Source organism: Orbicella faveolata, unplaced genomic scaffold (assembly GCF_042242905.1).
Source record: "Orbicella faveolata isolate gen_17 unplaced genomic scaffold, um_ofav_v1 contig_48, whole genome shotgun sequence".
Taxonomy (NCBI): Eukaryota; Metazoa; Cnidaria; class Anthozoa; order Scleractinia; family Merulinidae; genus Orbicella; species Orbicella faveolata.
This window is the reverse complement of record NW_028301578.1, coordinates 13,038,528-13,056,633: the sequence shown is the minus strand read 5'-3', so window position 1 is coordinate 13,056,633 and position 18,106 is coordinate 13,038,528. Positions and strand designations below refer to the sequence as shown.

At 39.2% G+C, this 18,106-nt stretch overlaps 2 protein-coding genes across 3 annotated transcripts; one reads left to right on the top strand and one right to left on the bottom strand.

Moving 5' to 3' along the window:
* Positions 1-203: 203 nt before the first annotated feature.
* On the bottom strand, positions 204-6,702 carry LOC110039733 (mitochondrial S-adenosylmethionine carrier protein-like). Of its 2 annotated transcripts, none has more exons than XM_020744879.2 (11): positions 6,609-6,702; positions 6,063-6,179; positions 4,955-5,111; positions 4,024-4,133; positions 3,684-3,788; positions 2,631-2,678; positions 2,453-2,497; positions 2,061-2,130; positions 1,518-1,582; positions 904-977; positions 204-386 (listed from the first exon to the last, which is right to left on the bottom strand). In XM_020744879.2, exons 2-11 carry the CDS (start codon positions 6,159-6,161, stop codon positions 275-277), a joined length of 885 nt encoding a protein of 294 aa, XP_020600538.2. In that variant the 5' UTR covers positions 6,162-6,179; positions 6,609-6,702; the 3' UTR covers positions 204-274. The 2 variants fall into 2 exon arrangements, with proteins under 2 accessions (XP_020600538.2, XP_020600539.2); XM_020744880.2 differs by having other exon boundaries at positions 6,454-6,688.
* Positions 6,703-6,989: 287 nt separating this feature from the next.
* LOC110039728 (protein DD3-3-like) lies at positions 6,990-18,101 on the top strand. Its single transcript, XM_089281183.1, has 14 exons — positions 6,990-7,139; positions 7,951-8,004; positions 8,199-8,285; positions 8,954-9,049; positions 9,135-9,191; positions 9,457-9,538; positions 10,170-10,445; positions 10,741-10,913; positions 11,160-11,396; positions 12,169-12,339; positions 13,316-13,500; positions 16,092-16,305; positions 16,868-17,193; positions 17,651-18,101. The coding sequence occupies exons 1-14, from the start codon at positions 7,069-7,071 to the stop codon at positions 17,833-17,835; spliced, it is 2,214 nt and encodes a 737-aa protein (XP_089137309.1). The 5' UTR covers positions 6,990-7,068; the 3' UTR covers positions 17,836-18,101.
* The last annotated feature ends 5 nt before the right edge of the window (positions 18,102-18,106 follow it).

The following is an 18,106-nucleotide window of genomic DNA, read 5'->3' as shown; positions in this document are numbered from 1 at the left end:
ATGTGATCAAAGTTAACGCAACACATCGCAAGCGCTGGGCACGCGACAAAGTCACATGTCCACTGGCACGTTACGAAGTTTTGTACCTACACATGCGCACGTTAATTTTAGTAACTCGTAACAGTCAACAAGTAAAACATCGGGCTTTCATTATTTAGACTAAGTATTACAAGGGAAATAATATAACGACAAGCAGCGTCATGTATTTATTAACCAATCAACAATTTTATTCACTGTGTAATACTACATCGGAGAAACGTAAAAAAATAAGCAGTCAATGCCCTAGCTTATCTTGTAGGACATTTTTAGCTTTTTCATAAAATCCAAAAAAAACTGCGCCTCCCAGAGAAATCCACACTGTCCTCATGGTCACTCCTGAAAACAAACTGTAAAGATGAAAAGCCAATCAATCAATCAATGAATCAGTCAATCAAAATAGCAATCAAACAGACAGTCAGTCAATCAAAATAGCAATCAGAAAGTCAGTCGTTCGGTCAGTCAGTCAATCAGTCAGATAATAATCAGACAGTCAGTCGTTTGGTCGTTCGGTCAGTCAATCAAATAGCAATCAGACAGTCAGTCAGTCAGTCAAAATAGCAATCAGACAGTCAGTCAGTCAGTCAGTCAGTCAGTCAGTTCATCAAAATAGCAATCAGACAGTCAGTCGGTCAGTCAGTATTAATCAAAATAGCAATCAGATAGTCGGTCCGTCGGTCAGTCAGTCAATATAGCAATCAGACAGTCAGTCAGTCAGTCAATCAGACAGTCAGTCAGTCAATTATTGAATCAAGATATGTGAAGGGTCGGTATGTCTAGATATCTTAGATCGACCTAATTAGGTAAAGATAGATCATAAAATGTACGATTAACGTTGTTCAGTATATTATCTATGAATTCTCTTACCCTGCTATGCCCTCCTGAGCTTTAATTATCATTATTACTTGGATAACACTTGACTGAGTGTACAAGGATCCTTTCTGTTGAAAAAGCAACAACAAATGATATTTGTGATCTCCGTAATTCTTCTAGAGTCATTAACTACAGCTGTAAGCATCATATCTGTTTCCCTCATGGAGGCAAATGCCAAGTATTTGTTTTTAGTTGTCTGCCATTCATTTACTGTACCATACATGTACATGGCTGCGAGTCGCTTCGCATTTGCTACAAATGTAAAAAGTTTAAGGTCTTCTAGAGAACATTTAAAAAAACACCTAAAGATGGAAAAATCGAAGCAAGGGTAAAGGGTAAAGTTGAAGACTTTCTATTAGAAAGAATTCACGAGTTTTTGGTTACATTTTTATTACTAATTTCTTTCCTTTCGTTTGTGTCATCCTCTAAACATCTCTAAATCACTGGGTAAAACCCAGCATCATATGTATGTGTGCAAAGTGCAATATCTGCACAGATGGGGACCTGTAGATCTTCATCCCTTCACATGCACTTCAGGCTTGTGGTACTGGGAATGTTTTAATAGTGCATAAACATTTTTTTTTTCAATTAGATTAATATGTCAATACCGGTGCAAGCATGACTCTGGTTTTAGCAACATCTAAAGGAGTTGTCACAGCAGCGGCAAATCCACCTGAAACCACAATGACGGAATATTATTAAGTCTAAAAGGCACACCTGCATGTTAAGGAGAACATGACATGTGTTACAAGATGCACTGACCTTCAATTTCTTAGGTACAGTTGCTCAAGCATGTTCCTGGCTCATTGTCAGTGTGCAAAGACAGTCCTGGCCTAAAGCCAGTGGCTAGCAGTTTTTTCAGTTGGGGTGGTGAATTAGATGTCCATAACTTATGGGAAAGTGAGGTTTCATAGGAAAACTATTGATAGAGGAAATTTAAACTTCAGAGGAACTCTGTTAGTAGGAGATGAACTTTTGGGGGGCTAGTGAGAATGACTTTCATGCTAGTACATCATAGCTGAAGCCTGATGATTTTGATGATGATGATGATGATGATGATTTTGATGATGATGATGATGATGATGATGATGATGACGAAGACGATGATGATGATGATGATGGTCAGGTGATAATTTGATGGTGGAACTTACCTGATACTGCTCCGCAAATACTTGATTGCCACGCCCAAACGGGATGGCCTTGTTCCCATGACCATACACTCTATAAAAAATGAAAATCATACATCGAAATTATACTCTCAGTCACTCAACAAAATTCATGCAGCTTACTTGTTTTCATTTACTCTTACATTATGACAACACTTGCAAAATAATTCCAAAACACTTTCAAGGTAACAATGTTTAGATGTAACGATTTTGTTTTAATTCCACAAGTGGTCAAAAAAGTTGAAGCTAAACAAATTGAATACTGTGACTTAAATGTTTAAATAGAATGGACATCTAGGAATGAACTTCATATCAGTTGACAGGATACACTCATTACATACAATAGTCAGTCAGTGATCAAATGTCATGGCTGTTACCTTAAACAATTCCCACAGCGGATACTGCAGTAATGCAAATGGTATCTGACATTAAAATAGTACATATAATTAATATTTATATTAATTTACTACACAGTACTAATTAATGCCTGTAATTCTCTCTAATATGTACAGCAGAAAAAGCAAGAGGTGGGCCAACAGGTTAACAGTAAGGTACCTCTCTCAATAGCATGTTCCAGTAGCCCCTGTACAAACCTTGAACACCCTACAAAATGAACAAATAAAATTCAACAAAAAAGAATACAATCATACAAATTTGCCGTTTTATTCATGCACACAACAATTCATTCTACAGTGTCCAGTTGGGTGAGGGTTGGTTATTTCAAATACAGGGATCCACTTATTTGCTACATTTTAATATTTGCTATTAATAAATTCACCATTTATTTTATCAAATGTCACTTGATCTCACACACAACTTGAGGACATGCATGATTGATCATCACAGTTATACACAACTTAGGAAGTTGTAAAATTAAAGCTTGATTTGAACCCATGACATCTGTGATACCAGTGCAGTGCTCTACCAACTGAGTTATCAAGCACACTGGGAGCTGGTCACATAATTTGTCAGTTTGTAATACACCCGTAGATGGTGAACAATAAAAGTGAATATATGAAATATAATATATTTGAAACTTCAGATGACTTTGAAGAACACTCGAAGGGTGGGTAGGTGAGGATGGTCAGGCAAAGGCAGATGGCAACAAACAAACTGAACTATGAACCTTGACCTGAAACTGACCCCTTGCTCACTAACCTATACTCCAAAGCCATATCTGAGAAAAACGTTTTCTGCTTTGAACAATAATTATTATAGTTACTCAACTGGTTAGTCTGGATTAGCTAACTCGTAATGTGTTGTTCCAGACAATATCTATACTCCCTTCTGTGGGGTGGGTGGAGGGGAGACTGTAACACCAAAAAAATAAAGAAATGCATGAGGATTCATTGGAATTTCCAGAGGGGTGGGGGTTAAAAAAAATCCCTTTCATTTGGGAGGTATAGATATTTTCTGGAACTATGTCTGATGATCGCTTCATGCGTGAAACTCAAGTAATTGTCCGTGCAGTCTCTATCTTTAATTATAGTATTCCGCTCAGCATGTATTTGCATCGAGCACTTCTACGATTGTGTGAGACCTTTTACATTTTTCTTTATTTTCTGGAACTATAGATTTTGCTAGTTCTAGTGTATAACTGTTAAGTACCTCTTGAACAAGGGTGTACCTCAGTGCTTGCAGGCTGTTCATGTGGGTGTATGCTTGCGCTCGCTGTTTCACCACCTCAAAAGGATTTCTCACAGCTAGTGACACCTGACAAACACAAGTAATGCATTCTTTTCTGTTGCATCAAATATTATAAGCCATCAACGTACCAAGCATGCACTGTAGCCCTTTTGCTTATGATGCTACAGAAATAACTGGTTTGGTCAAACTCTATATCCTAAGAGGGAAAATTTAACATTTAACAACAGAAATGAAGTAAGTTCTTAAAAATGCCTGTGTCGTTGATCTAGTTGCAGAAGAAAATATCAAGGAAAAAACTCACTACTTCACCAACAGTTGCAGCAAACATGTGGACAAATGGAAACATTGTGGACGATGTGCGTGGTTTGAGTAAATTTTTAGTCAGTTCATAGGAGCAGAAAAATGTAGCAGCTAAAGGAAAGAAATAAACATACCATAAGTTAAATGTAATTAAAGTAGTACACAACTACTGTTAAACAATGTAATTATAATTATTTCAAAACCTAATGTCTGTATCAGGCCAAATGTCCAATACTGCTGGTCTAGAGCTTGTGCTAGTTACTATAGCATGAAGCAACCTTCCTACACCCTCTGGATAAGATGCTAGTCCATAATTTACAGCATTGCCCTCAGCATTAAATTTGCCAGTACTTATTTATACTCCTGGGTGCAGGAGAGAGACATAATGCGACAGACAAGTTTCTTGCACAAGAACACAACACAGTTACCACAGTTGGGGACTGGGCTCAAATATAACAGGGATGGGGTACTCGTTGTACCTTTTAGGGGTCAAAAAAGTGGACTTGGTATCTCTTATGGTGTTCGGCTTCAAAAGGTTTCACAGCAGTAGCTTTTGTGGCAACTTTTAGAGTATTGAGCCGAAAAATGTCTGTGTCAGTTAATGTGTTGCTTTAGAATTAGTACCTCTTAGGGGGAGGGGGAGAAATTTTGCCAGAATCCCCCTGACTTAGTACTTGCTGTAGCATATTGATTACCATAGCAACATCACTATGCTATTATGCCGATCATTCGTTACTGCAATATTGTGAAACTACTGCATGATGTAAAAGTACTAGCCCTGTGTGAAAGTAAAATTGTACTGGATATAGAGAATGATCATGATGAATAAAGCAGATTGGGCATGTGACATGAAAGGGAGTACTTCTCTGTCTCAGTAAAGATAATATGTCCTAAATGACTACACAACACTTTCCATGAAGGCTATTTCATACCAGAAGGAGCAGACCCACTGGCAGCAGAAGCGATTCCTGAGTAGATCCCTCTGAATCCACCTGCTTTAGCAAAACCCTCCGCTGACTGCAGCCTTGTCTTGAGAGTGTCAAATGGAAACAAGATCACATCAACTGCAGTTCCAGCAACCCCTCCTGCCTGTAAAAACAGATCAACAGTTATTGTATAATTATTATACATCGAATGTACATGTAGGTATTATGATATGTTAAATACACCAGTGTGACAGAGACAAGACAGTTTAGTTTTCTAGTAGGTCTTGTCCCATCAGTTTACGATTTGTATGTGATATGGACAGCTGTTATTGAAACACTTGGTAAATCGACAACAATTTTAAGATTGTTTCACTGTGTTTGATTAGATTTGGAAATCAACTGCAATAAAAAATAAACAATTTTTTTTGGTCTGGACAGATGTGTTTGTTTACCAAACCAAGTTGCTTTTTTGACTTTAACTGCATTGGATAGTGTTTGACTTCTTGTTCTATATGATACATACATCCCAACCCCTCTCATGATATGGAAACCAGGGTACATTCAGTGTACCTTGGTTACGCTGAAGATCTTTGGCCTGACCTTTCAAGATTTTGTGGCATACCAGCATACAGTAGGAGTTAAATTGGCTCATAGCAGCATGCACACTTATATTTGCTGGTGCTGGCATATTTAAATGCTTAACTACACAAGGCAAATTGGCGTGATAACTACGGCTTCTTAACTTCTATTTATCCCCCATGTATCATGGCCAATAATGGACATCTTATGATTGATTTGAACCAAATTTTCCTACCTGCGTTGGGTTGACGTTTTTTAAAACAGCATTCTTAGACGTGGGACTTTGACCACCTGCCAGGCACATGGCGTGGAATTTAAAAAGCCTTGGCATATATGGAAGTCTTGCAGAATGCACCCTGGTATGGAGGGTTTGCATTGGTTTTAAACCCTTCTCCACCCCTCTTTGAACTTCTGGCTTTTAATCCCTTCTCCCCTCCCTCAGATGTTGCGGTGTCCTTCCTATATTGGGGTGGGTACGGAAATTTCATGAAACTACCTCAATAGTTATATTAGCAAAGGCGCTTTGTGTTCTCACCAGGAGGGAAATGTGAAATGGGACCGGCTTTTCCTTTATCATCTGCCTTGCATATTGTTCAAACTGCCAAGGAGTCTGATCATTGTTAACAGTCTTCATACAATAACCATAACAGACCTTGATAATATAAAAAAATAACAAAATAATTAAATAATTAAATAAATAGATAAATGAACAAATAAATAAAAGAGTGTAACAGTACGAGGTGATATAAGCTCAAATATCAAATTAATATTAAAATCTAATTAAGAAATCCTTTCAGACTAGTATAGCACTTGTCAGCATTTTTGCACACTTCCGTAAAAACGAGTCTTCAAATATAGGGGTTAAAGGCAGGATAAAGTGGACACAAAACCAATAACAACACTCTAATAATTAGAAGAAAACTTACTTTAAATAGCTCTGCTTAGCTCACTCTTCTTGCACCCAATGCAAGCGTAGCCGATGCATAAATTTCATATATTAACGCCTTCGGATCTTAGCCTCTGTAGTAGTTTGTATATGTTTTTAGACACTTCAATAACCAAGATTAAAAGAATTATTTACCTAGAAAATGAAGATCAAGATAATATATGCTCTACCCTCGCGGACTCTTCCCCGCCATTTTGAAATATAAATTGTCATTCAAGTAAACTGAACGAAGTGTCTCGCGCGCCATTTTGACGGCATGACAACATTTTAATGGATTGCATGACAGCTGAATCGTCACTACCATCAAACCCATTTCTCCACTTTTCATTGACCTTCGATAACGCACAGTTTAAGCTACAGATACAATGAAAAAGTAATGGCAAAGTTTCTTTTTAAGTGCAAAAGAAATCAATATCAGATCTCTCTTTTTCGCGCGTCACGGAACACCCCCAGTTTAGTAATGATGTCATATCCCGGAATGATGCCCATATATGGTATTATTATCATGAGCTGCAAACAAGTGATTTCGAAATGTTCCTCTGCTGCAAAGCCGACCGTGATATCGCAGCCCAGCTCAGTACACGAGCTTAGAAAGATGAATTCTCTTCTTTTGTTGTCGTTTCTGTGGAGTGTAGTTACAGCAGATATCTACTTACACAATCCTAGGTAAGTTAGCTTTACAGTTCCTTCATTTTGGGAATAATGTTGTGCAAAATCTCAATTTAATTTGGGACGGTCATTGATGAGTTTTCCGAGTTTATGTACATATCGGCCCACTTCAAACCTAACAAAGCTAGAGTAAAGAAATCATGTCATATTTTGTCGATAGCGTGTAATCAAGTTAATTAATAAATAATGTGATGTTTTTCCGGCTAACTCTTTCAATTTCAAACCTACCTTTGTCAAAACCACGTTAAATTTACACCTTATGTACAAGATTAAAATAAAAGTTAACTTAGTCACTGATTGACTTGGACGTATAATATATTATTTCATTTATTCTCTCTTGCAACCTTTCGATATAAGCCAAAAGTTCCAAACTCTTGAAGAAAATCTCCATTATTTTATTGATCTTCCGATCATGAAGTTGTTGTAAGTTGTTAACTATGAGCAAACTTCGCATACTTTTCGTTCCTTTTTTCTCGGTCTCGTTCTTTCGAGAACACGTTTTGATATTAATTTAACTGTCAGTCAAATAGCTAATGATCGATGTGAAAACTTAATTCTTCTTTTTTTTTTTTTCTGAACGGTTGGGAAATGGTATTGTAAAAACTTGACAAAATGCTGGGAGATTTTAAAACCTGTGAAGAACTAGTGTCCAGTCCACAACAAGATTTGGTCTGGAAACTGGTGCCAATAATAGTGCCTGCGCTAACAACCATGCATTGTCTGTCTCTCTGATCTGATCAGGGACTTAATGTAATTGGTACTTCTGTTTCAATTTGAACTGATATTTGGATTGGTCAAATTCATTCAGGGGATGCAACAACCGACTTGATGAAGCTCGAAGAGAGCGAAACAATGCAAACAGGTACTAGGTGCTAATTCTGACCAGTGTTGCTATGTATAAATTGACATTTATTTCTTTATTTGCTGCTTTTTATTATTTTTCAATCCTAAGTAATTTCTGTTAGCAATGCCAGGGTACATATACACAGCTTTAAAAAAGACCTCTTGACTGGAAAATTGCTTACATCCTGACATTTAGACCTGTTTTCTGCACAGACTGTTTGACTCTCAGAACAACAATCGTGGTGGCTACAATGTTGGAAAGCTGTATTATTATGAAAGTTCAGTCTTGTCTATTGAGTGGTAAGTTAATTGAGATGGATAGATTGTTGATCATCTTCAAATGTTGATTCTTTTATAATCAATTGTCTCAGATAGAGTTACAGTGGCATGATTGGTTAGTGCACACAACTCTAGATAAGAAGATCAAGGCTCCATCGGGAGGGGGGTTGGGGAGGGGGGATTGAGTATCCTACATACTGTTAATTTTTAATTCCAGTTGCAAAATTTACTGATTTTCCTACTTGATATCCAGTGTTACCTGATTTAAATATGGCACGAATGCTTTATCTTGTAAATATTCTGTATCCTGAAAACTCCTAATAGGACCTCAAGGTCTGAGGGTGAACCCTGACGAGGAACATTTTGTTGTTCCCAGGGCAAAATGCGCTATCCTCACTGTTCTCTCTTACTCCCTTAGTGGGAAGGCTATTCCCCTTAAAGTTGTAAGGGCAAGCTGACAAAACTACTTGGGTGGAGGGGAAGAGCCTTTGTTCATGATGGACTAACACCTTACCTAAGGGGGGGTGGAAGTGGGTATCAATAGTCCTTGTTGCTTCATGATACAAATTACTAGGTGTACCCTCTGACCTGGTAAGACAAGTATAGGGTGCTTTATGACGCCTCTCTTTTGTCCCTGATCTAAATGTTGTAATTTGTATTAACCTCTGTTTTATTGATTTTCATAACAGGACAAATCAACATTCTTGTGCAGACCCAAATAACCACTGTGACATGATTTTACAGTACATGTGCGGTGATAATGTACGAAATGGAATCACAACACAGTAAGGCCCTGACTGCTTTTCGAACAGACTTCTCTCTCTTTTTTTTCTTTAGAACTCAGTGACATTTTTTACATTTCTTTTCTAGAACCATTCCAGATAATCCAGCCTTGTGTAAGAATTATGACTGCAACAACGATGTTAGGTAATGTAACTTTTAAATTCACTCAGTATATATTGAACCACAAGTTAAAAGAAATGCATAAAATTTTAGGTTTGCAATGCGTGCATAGAACTACAGCTAAGTAGCTCTAGTTTATTCTCGAATCAAACCCTTCTGCGCGCATTGCATGCTTATAATGTTAAATTTCCTTTTTTTGTAGTTGACATGTGAAAGTCACATCTCTTCTGATCACAATAGTTGCAATGTCCTTTTGATCATATTATAATTGAATTTTTTATTTTGACAGATTTGGAATGCATGAGGACTATGATTACTACATGGATTGTAAATACAGGAACAGAAACAAAGGGCTGTTTACTGCTGATCAGGTAATGAAAGATTAATGGCTCACAGCACCTCTTTCCACCCAGGAGTACATCTACAATCAGGAACAAAAGTGTTGAGACATTTTTGTAAATCTGACATTTTCAACCGAGATCTGTACTTCCCTTGATAAAAGAAACACCTTTTTTGTCAAGTATAGCCACCTCCACTCACCCAATGGATGTGGAAATGGCCTTTGGTACCGCTGTCACTTGGTTACAACATTGGAAAGGGAGTAGAGGCAGAATATGAGGAGTGGGACTAATTGCACTTGAAGAGAGAAAGTTTGTTTTTGGGCGGTGTTTCAAGTAAATAAATAAAAAATAAATTACTTAATTGGCCACTCCCCATTGGGCTTTTCAGGACCAATGTAAACAAACAATGATAAATAAATATTCAAATAAACATAACTAGGTTAAGAATCCCAACTGTAAAAAGTACTTTTGTCCTTGATTGTAGTTACCAGTGATGGTCACAAGCTGTCAGGACAGCCTTTTAAAAAGTGTGGGAGAGGGTTTGCCACACGTTGTATCAGCATCCCATGCAGGGGAAGCCTGGCATCAGAAGTATAGGCTTTATGTTTATTGGGCTTTACTTCAACCTTTTCTAACCTAGGTACTTTCCTCATTTGTTTAGAAACTAAAAAAGGAGTCAGCCATTTCCACAAGACAAAATCCAGGAGGAACAAGGCGTGGCTACGAATGTCCAGAGGAGAGAGATTATTACCCATACTGGCACCCCAGCCCATGGAAGGACATTGCCGTGTTAACCAATAATATTTCCAAGTGTGATATGTACCAATCAGAAAGCCAGAATGTGAAAGAACGCTGGGGTTGTGAATTGTCCAAAGAGTACCTGACGAAAATGAAATGGAGGAATTATAAAATACCAAACAATGAAGAGGAATGTAAGGTAATTCAATACATCTTAGAATAAAACGTTACAATAAACAGAGGGTAGTAAAATGTATTTTCGTGAGTTGTGGCATTGTTGACTTTAAAAAAAAAAAAAAAAAACAGAAAAAAGACGTGTTCTTCTCTAAACAACCTGGAGCTATCATTCACCATTTTCTTGAAACTAAACCAAAGCCGCTACGTATACGCTAAGTTTAGATCCTCTGGCCGTCAATCTGTGAAATACTGACGGTAAAAGACACTAACTGCATAAAGTGAAAAATAACCGTTTTATATTTGTCTGATTCTCAAAGGCAAAGAATGCTACCTGGAAGAAGTTTCCATCACATGACCTTCCCCCTCCAGAATGCCGGGAATCCGACTGGTCACGTGACAATCACCTTGGCAACGGAAAGGGAGGCTATGCCAATACTTACAACTGGACTTTACCCGATTTGAGCCACGAAAATTGTGTCTTACGAATGAGGTAATGTCCGATCATAGGGGGTATGCCCCCCCCCCTCTTTGACCCGCCCTTGGGATTTATACATTGAAGTACCTCGCTTTGGTCATAAGAACTTCTCGGTTGGCTGCTAGGGTAACCGCTGTGGAATACACTATTATTTATTTTGGTAGTCTTAAAGTGTGTAGCTTTAGATTAATTCCTTTGATAACTTTTACGTTGAGAACATTTGCCGTGCTAACTCGTGCATTTAACGGATTTTTCTTTTAGATACAACATTTCCACCGGTGATTATGACGGCTGGGATTCCTCAGTTAATAGCTCCATGAACGGCTTAAAACAATCCAAGCTGGACATTGGAGAAAAATACGGCATGAACAGCACTGTGGCTACTCAGAGAGGTTATGTCTACAAACAAAACCCTGAAGTCAAACTGTTTCCATCTTTTGATCTTAAACTCAGGCTGGCAATTAATACTAACCAGTATGGGCGTGTTTTTCAAGATAGGTAAGTCCAACTAGAGATTAAAGGCGTAAAGTATAGCTTGTTAAAAACTAGTGGCTCGTAAAACCTCTTGGTAGACTATCAACGAGTAAACAGTGATGAAAGTTTTGCAAATTAAATCAGGTTCAAAAATTTCGAATATACTAAATGGAACGCACTGAATGTATGCTAATTAAAAAAAGAAACAAAAAACGAATTCTTCTTGTTGCCAGTGATGTAAACACTCAAGAAAGTTTGGGAGAATTCAGAACATTACAACTTAATATGTAAAGCTGAGTTTCAAATTCTCCCATGTTGACTTAAGCCTCGTCCACACTACTCCGGAAGAATTTCGAAACGGACATTTCTTTCCGGATACGCATTAAATGTTTTCGGTCCACACTACGCCGGAGAAATTTAAAAACACGGCAATCACCGTTCATTTTGGATTTGTGTTTGAGGAAAACTCGGGCAGGGAAATCACGTGATCATCGTGACGTCATCGTTTTCGAAAAGCTTCGTTTTCAAAATGTTTTCCTTCCACACGGAAACGCAAAGCCGGCGTTTTTAAATTCCACCGGTTTGAAGAGCGTGTTCGAAATTAAAATCTTCGTTTTCGTGACAGACTAGTGTGGACGGTAGGCCTAGCCGTAGAAACAAAGCTGCGTTTTCAAATTTCTCCGGCGTAACAAGTGTGGACGCTGCCTTAACAATAACAACAACATCTTACTCTTGATATGCGTCACGTTTTCTTTTTTAGTGTGCATTTAAGTCAATTTTGATTTCATTTCTTTAGATCCCACACCTTTGCAGTTCGCTCTCGACCATCCGACCTGCAGGGTGTTAAGGTCCACAATCTGAATGTTCGTGGAAAGCGTGGTAACATCGTTCAAGTGTACCCGGGTGTGGAGTACGACTTTGTACCTAACTCCATGTTCGTCAAGGATGGCGACTACATACATTTCCAGTAAGTTCAGGGAGGCGCGTTGGCCTCATGGTTAGTGCGCTCGTCTCCGGATCGAGCGGTCCGGTTTCCAGCCCTGGCTGGGGACACTGTGTTGTGTTCTTGGACAAGACACTTGTCTCTCACAGTGCCTCTCTCCACCCAGGAGTATTAATGGACACTGGTGAATTGTGGGGGAAACCTAACAAATTGCGGGGGAGTGATCTGCGATGGACCAGCATTCCGTCCAGGGGCAGTAGAAATACCGTCTCGTAGCCGCTTCATGCTACAGAAACCAGGATAACCTGAGGTCGCGCTCCGAACGCTAAGAAAATTTGAGATTGTTTTGTAGTCTACATTGAACACGGGGCTCGCACGGGTCCTGGAAAACCTGGAAAGTCCTGGAATTTTATTGTGGCATTTTCCAGGACTGGAAAGTCCTGGAAAAGGGCTAGTGGTCCTGGAAAGTTCTGGAAATCTGTTAAAGTCAAGTAAAAAAAACATGAAATGTATGGCAGACAGTAAGGAGAATTAACATTAAAATAATGGGAGTGAAAGGGTTAATGTGAATTTTTAGAGTCCTGGAAAAATCAATCTGAGTCCAGGAAAAGTCCTGGAAAAGTCCTGGAAATTTGTTTCTGAAAAAGGGTACGAACCCTGTGAACAATAATTAAAAGGAAAGTCTTTCTCATAGTTTAACTGGGTTTTCAGGCGCACTTAACTCAGGTAAGGGCAGTTAAAAGTGTTTCTCCTCCCCACTGGATTTTTTTTTACCCCTAGCAGTTAATTTATATTGACATCAATATCGACTTAATGTACACAATTATTGAATGTTTATCAATCGAAGTTTTGCCGCTTGTATCCGCAAATGTTGGCAACATTGTTTTATATCACTGTTACGCGATATTTATGGCCACTGTTACATCAACATCGTTATTAGTACAAACTATGTTGCTCAATGTTAGTACCAATATTGATCCAATATTTCTCTCATCTCCAGATGGACCGGTTCAAACACAAATCCAAATATTAACGATGGCCAAGGAAAAGCCGGTACTGACCGATCAAACGTGGTGCTTTTGAAGAGCAATGAATGGGGCAGGAATTACCCGTCACTTCTGGACGGTACTAACTTTTTAGGACTGGAAAGGAATAGTTTGCATAACCTGGCATTGCTGGATAACAGTAAGTAATGGCTCAACGATTTTACATTAACTAAGCGGAACTTAAAGCATACACTGATTGCCTTTCGCTCGCTTTTCGCAGAACTCCTTGCGAGTTCAAAACAGCTCTGTGAGCAGTTTATTTTACGCAAATTGTTTACCCGTTCCTTAATTTGCTGGGCTCTAGGGACCGTTCATTTTTTATAGGGTAGGGGGGGCTGGTGGGATTTGGGGGGGGGGCCATGCGAAAAAAAATAGCTTTCGAGGGGGGCTCATCCCCAAAAAATAAGGGAAAAAGGGGGGGTCACGTGAAATATTTTAGTAAAACTTTAAAATGGCATAATGTTTGAATATCAAAAAAATTGCTATAGAATAAACATAGAAGGCAGGATATAAATTTATTACAAACTTTCCTTCTGCTTTAAAAAAACGTTTGGCGACAAAAAGCATTTGTAGCTACTGAAAAGAAGTATTTAACACTCTTATTTTCGAATGCAACTTTCACTGGCACTCATCTTCATCTCCGCTGTCGTCGAGTTCTTCGTCGCCGCTTGTGCTGCTATGGGAGTCTCTTTCACCAATGCTGTAAGAAGCAGCAATGCTTTCCGCCAGAGTGTACTCTTCAGGGTACATGAAGGTGTAAACATAATCTCTGACTTCCCGCTCAAGGTTGGTGGTGATTCTGCTTCTTGCAGCATTGGTGAAATAATTCCCTTCCAAGAGCTGTGCGATGTATGGCCCATCTCTTCTAAATATCGACGTGGCAACATCCTCAACTTTAAGACACTCTTCCGGGACGGCCGTTCTAGGAGGGTACACAAGGCATTGTGGAAGATCATTTCCTAGCGGATTTCCAACACAGATTCCATAAACTCGTTGGACGTTGTTTTCAGTCCGCTTCCTCTTTCTTTCATTTGACTTTCTGCGGTTTTCTTTTTTTCTTCTCCTTTTGTTGATGTGCTGTTTGAGTATGCCTTTGAATATGCTGTTATAATTGCTCTTCTTATTTTCTAGTGCTTCCATGTCCTGCGTGACCTTCGTCAACTTAGCTTCTGTAGATTTGATCTGTTTTACATTAAAACTGTGGGCAAATTCTTCGCCCTGCTTTAAAGCAAGCCCATTGGACTGAAAGAGTGTGGAATCGTGTTCCTTTACATCTTTCAATATGACATTCAACTTTTCCACCATTGCTCTGTGCTCTTTGATGGAGAAGTTCAGTTTTCTTCCATCACTGGGCTTCAACTGGTACCCTTGCATGGAAAACTCACTCGCCCTTTCTGAACAGCCATCGGCACCTAGAAAAATTGCTTCTTTTGCATGTAAGATGTCAAACTGCCTGGATCGTTCAGCTGTAAACCTTTTCTTAAACGACTCGTCGCTTTCGCCATAATTACGCATTTTGGAATGAGCCTCTTTCATGATGCTCATGTAGTAATGCGCTCTTTCCCCGATTGGATTAACAATATAAAGAAGAAAGAGCATGGAAGTGGCAGGCTGGTTTTATCTGACCCAGAGAGCGTTGCTCTATTTGCAGATAAGTTTATTGCCAAATCGAAGTTTGTGGTGGATTATCTTCAGCATCTCGAAGTGCTGGAATTTAAAAGGAAAAAGAGAGTAGAAGAAAAGGCAAAGTTAAGTAGGGAGGAGGATTATCCTTGGACTGAGTTGTGCGAAGATCTAACCAAGCTTAAAAAGCTACGTGTTCCAGAACTAAACAAGTACTCAAACCACCACGGGCTGAAGCAGCATTTGAAAAGCAGCAAGAGTGAGAAAGTAAAGGCAATTGTAAGACATCCATGCTCGCAGCAGAAGAGTCCTCTCAGAGCTGGCCAACCAACACTGAGAAATGCCAGGACATTGACACAAAATGACAACAGGGCAAGTGCTGACAGCAGTGAAACGGATGAAAGTGACAATGATGAGTATGACAGTGATGCCATTGACTCTGGGGGAGAGGATGACTCAAGTGACGTCATTCTTGCATTCATCAATTCAGATGAGGAAGATGCCAATGAGAGGCCAAATGCCAAACGCTCAGGGCGAGCCATAACTAGGAGATCCGAAATTGACTTCTCTTTCTTTTGATTTGTTTTTTAAACAACAGCTCTCTGTCGTATAGAGATTGTAAATATTGTCTTCATAGTGAGCACAATAACGTGAAGTAGGGGGATAATAGAGAAATATTAAAAAAGTTGAAATCTAAATATTGTTTCTTCAATTTTTTTTGCGGGGGGGGGGGGTCATCCCAAAAAATGACCGCTATAAGGGGGGGCCATGTGAAAAAATTGGTAAGCTGAGGGGGGGTCATGCGATTTTTAAATGGTGCTTCCCAAATCCCACCAGCCCCCCCCCTCCCTCATAAAAAATGAACGGTCCCCTATTAAAAGTTTTCAGACAACAACCAACCTGCTTTGACCAATCAGGGAGGGGATGTTGAATTCTTCGCCAATCAGATGCAAGACGAAAACTCGTTTTGAATTGGTTGGCATAAACAACTTTCCCCGCGCATGCCCTCCGCGTTATTGTTGCTACGAGTTCTGATTGGCTCTTTGTCGACATTTTCCCGCCATAAGCCGTGATTGATTCCGTGGTTCACACCTTTTGAATCAACAGGGCAGTATGGTGGCGAAATGTCAGAACTTGATGACGCTGGCACATACTTCGATCTGGGACCCAAAAAAGTAACCGGGATTGGAACGTATCACTACATGAGTACCAGAAACAATAACTTCTCCAATCGCAGTCAGAAAGGCAGACTTATCATTTCAAATACCGAGCGGATTTCCAGGAAGATCGGCAGAAATGGCGGAACTCTTTCTTTTAATGGGTGAGTACCAAAAACGTTAGCAGGTGGTTTACGTTAATTTGGTCTCGAAGAACGCGCACTGGAAATTACAATGCTGCTCAATTTTGCCCATGAGAAACTAATGACGTCGTTTAGTAGAATTCTACTAGTATACTAATACAAATGCTGTAATCTGATTGGCTGAGCCAAAGAATTCTACTAAAACAGTACTAAAACAATTAGATTGTTGCTTCGGCCTCATCAACTATCACCTCATAGAAATCTCGAGCTCATAATCTAATTATTAATTAGTCGTCGCGGGGTATTAAGTAGTAGTTGAGTTCTAGTCCCCCCCGGGAACAAACTGAGCCAGCAATTTTCATTGACGTCCGAAGATGACGTATTTTTATTTCGCCATGTTGGCGTGCACGTGAATGTTTGCGCTGCCAGCCCCTTAGCCTTAAGATTTAGAAAGCGTGACACAACTGGAAAAATGTCCGCGTTTCACTTGCTGTTATTTAATTTGTGACGCAACACCACTCTTATTTATTTATTTATTTTTATTTATTTATTTACTTTTTTTTTGGTATTTTTATTCTTTAAGTGGCCAGTTCGTGAAATTTGAATCGGAGTCTCTACCGCAGCTACAGTCCATCAGCTTGGAGCTAATGTCCGCGGAGGATGGCCAGAAAATGATCGATGACAAAGGAGGTAGGATGGGAATTGGCCATGGGTACGCCAGCGACTTTTTAGTTGTGAACCCACAGACGTTAGAGACAGACAAGAAGTTTCAGATTGGAATGAATGTGGACTCCAGCGCGGCGTCCACAATACAATTTTATCGCTCCTCGGAGGACATGGACTTGAAAACTTGGTTCAAAGTGGATTCTTCCGTTTCGGATGGCTTCGCCACTGTGAAAACTGATAAAGGTAATTATGCATGTGTTCATTTTTCTCACACCGAAAATCACAATAATGCCTTTGGCAGTATTGCATCTTCTCCAGTGTTGTTAAGAAATTCGGCAGTCGGTCTTTATCTCCTTTGAAAGTGAAGATTTAATGATTGATAATTTCAGTGACGCGGCTAGGAAATTACTGATTTGGCAACAAACGTTTCTAGAAGGTGTTTGCACGTAGAAACTCGTAGACTCGAATCACCCTCTCAGTGGCGCGTTCGGATTATTAAACTTTTTTTTCCAAGATATTACGATTGGTGCTAGACCGTCATCGGGTTATTCAAGGTAGCTGCATTAAAACCAGTTTTAGGTGTGGGGGAGATCATTTTGTGCGACTGATACCGTAAGAATTGTCTTTGATTGCCATAAAGCTGTAGTGATTAATTGTAAATATTTCCTGACGGAAAAAATCTTATTTTGACCATTTTCAGGAGGGATCTATGTGGCTCGCACCATGCCTGACAAAGCAGCTATAGCTGGGATAGTGGTCACGTGTATCATCATAGTGATTGTAATTGGTGGATCAGCGTTTTACTTCAGACGTCACCCCGATAAGTGGAAGAGTATGAAAACGTCTTGCGTCAATGGCTGCCGGTCATGCAAAGGAAAAGTTTGACGGAATAGAGCAAGGAATTTAAAGAATGACATGAAGAAAATTGAAATACGAAAATCCATTGTTTGTTGACTTTATCATTGTTACTGTATGTAGTGAATAGATTACATAAAATGGTCGTTAAATTGAATTATATCTAAACCGAAATATGAGCTATAAGATTTAATTAATCACACAAGAAAGCGAATTTTGTATCAAATTTTCAACCCACTCAAGCTTTTGTACAACTATTTCATGTTCACTTTTTTAATAAATTGTTTGCAAATAGATAGTT

Coding starts and splice junctions, on each gene's coding strand:
- LOC110039733 (XM_020744879.2), bottom strand. CDS start 6,161: ATGAAGACTGTTAACAATGATCAGACTCCTTGGCAGTTTGAACAATAT. Junction 5,112..6,062: donor CATTTCACATTTCCCTCCTG/GTGAGAACACAA, acceptor CTGTTTTTACAG/GCAGGAGGGGTTGCTGGAAC. Junction 3,789..4,023: donor CTGCAACTGTTGGTGAAGTA/GTGAGTTTTTTC, acceptor TGTGTTTGTCAG/GTGTCACTAGCTGTGAGAAA.
- LOC110039728 (XM_089281183.1), top strand. CDS start 7,069: ATGAATTCTCTTCTTTTGTTGTCGTTTCTGTGGAGTGTAGTTACAGCA. Junction 9,192..9,456: donor GACTGCAACAACGATGTTAG/GTAATGTAACTT, acceptor TTATTTTGACAG/ATTTGGAATGCATGAGGACT. Junction 11,397..12,168: donor GGGCGTGTTTTTCAAGATAG/GTAAGTCCAACT, acceptor TCATTTCTTTAG/ATCCCACACCTTTGCAGTTC.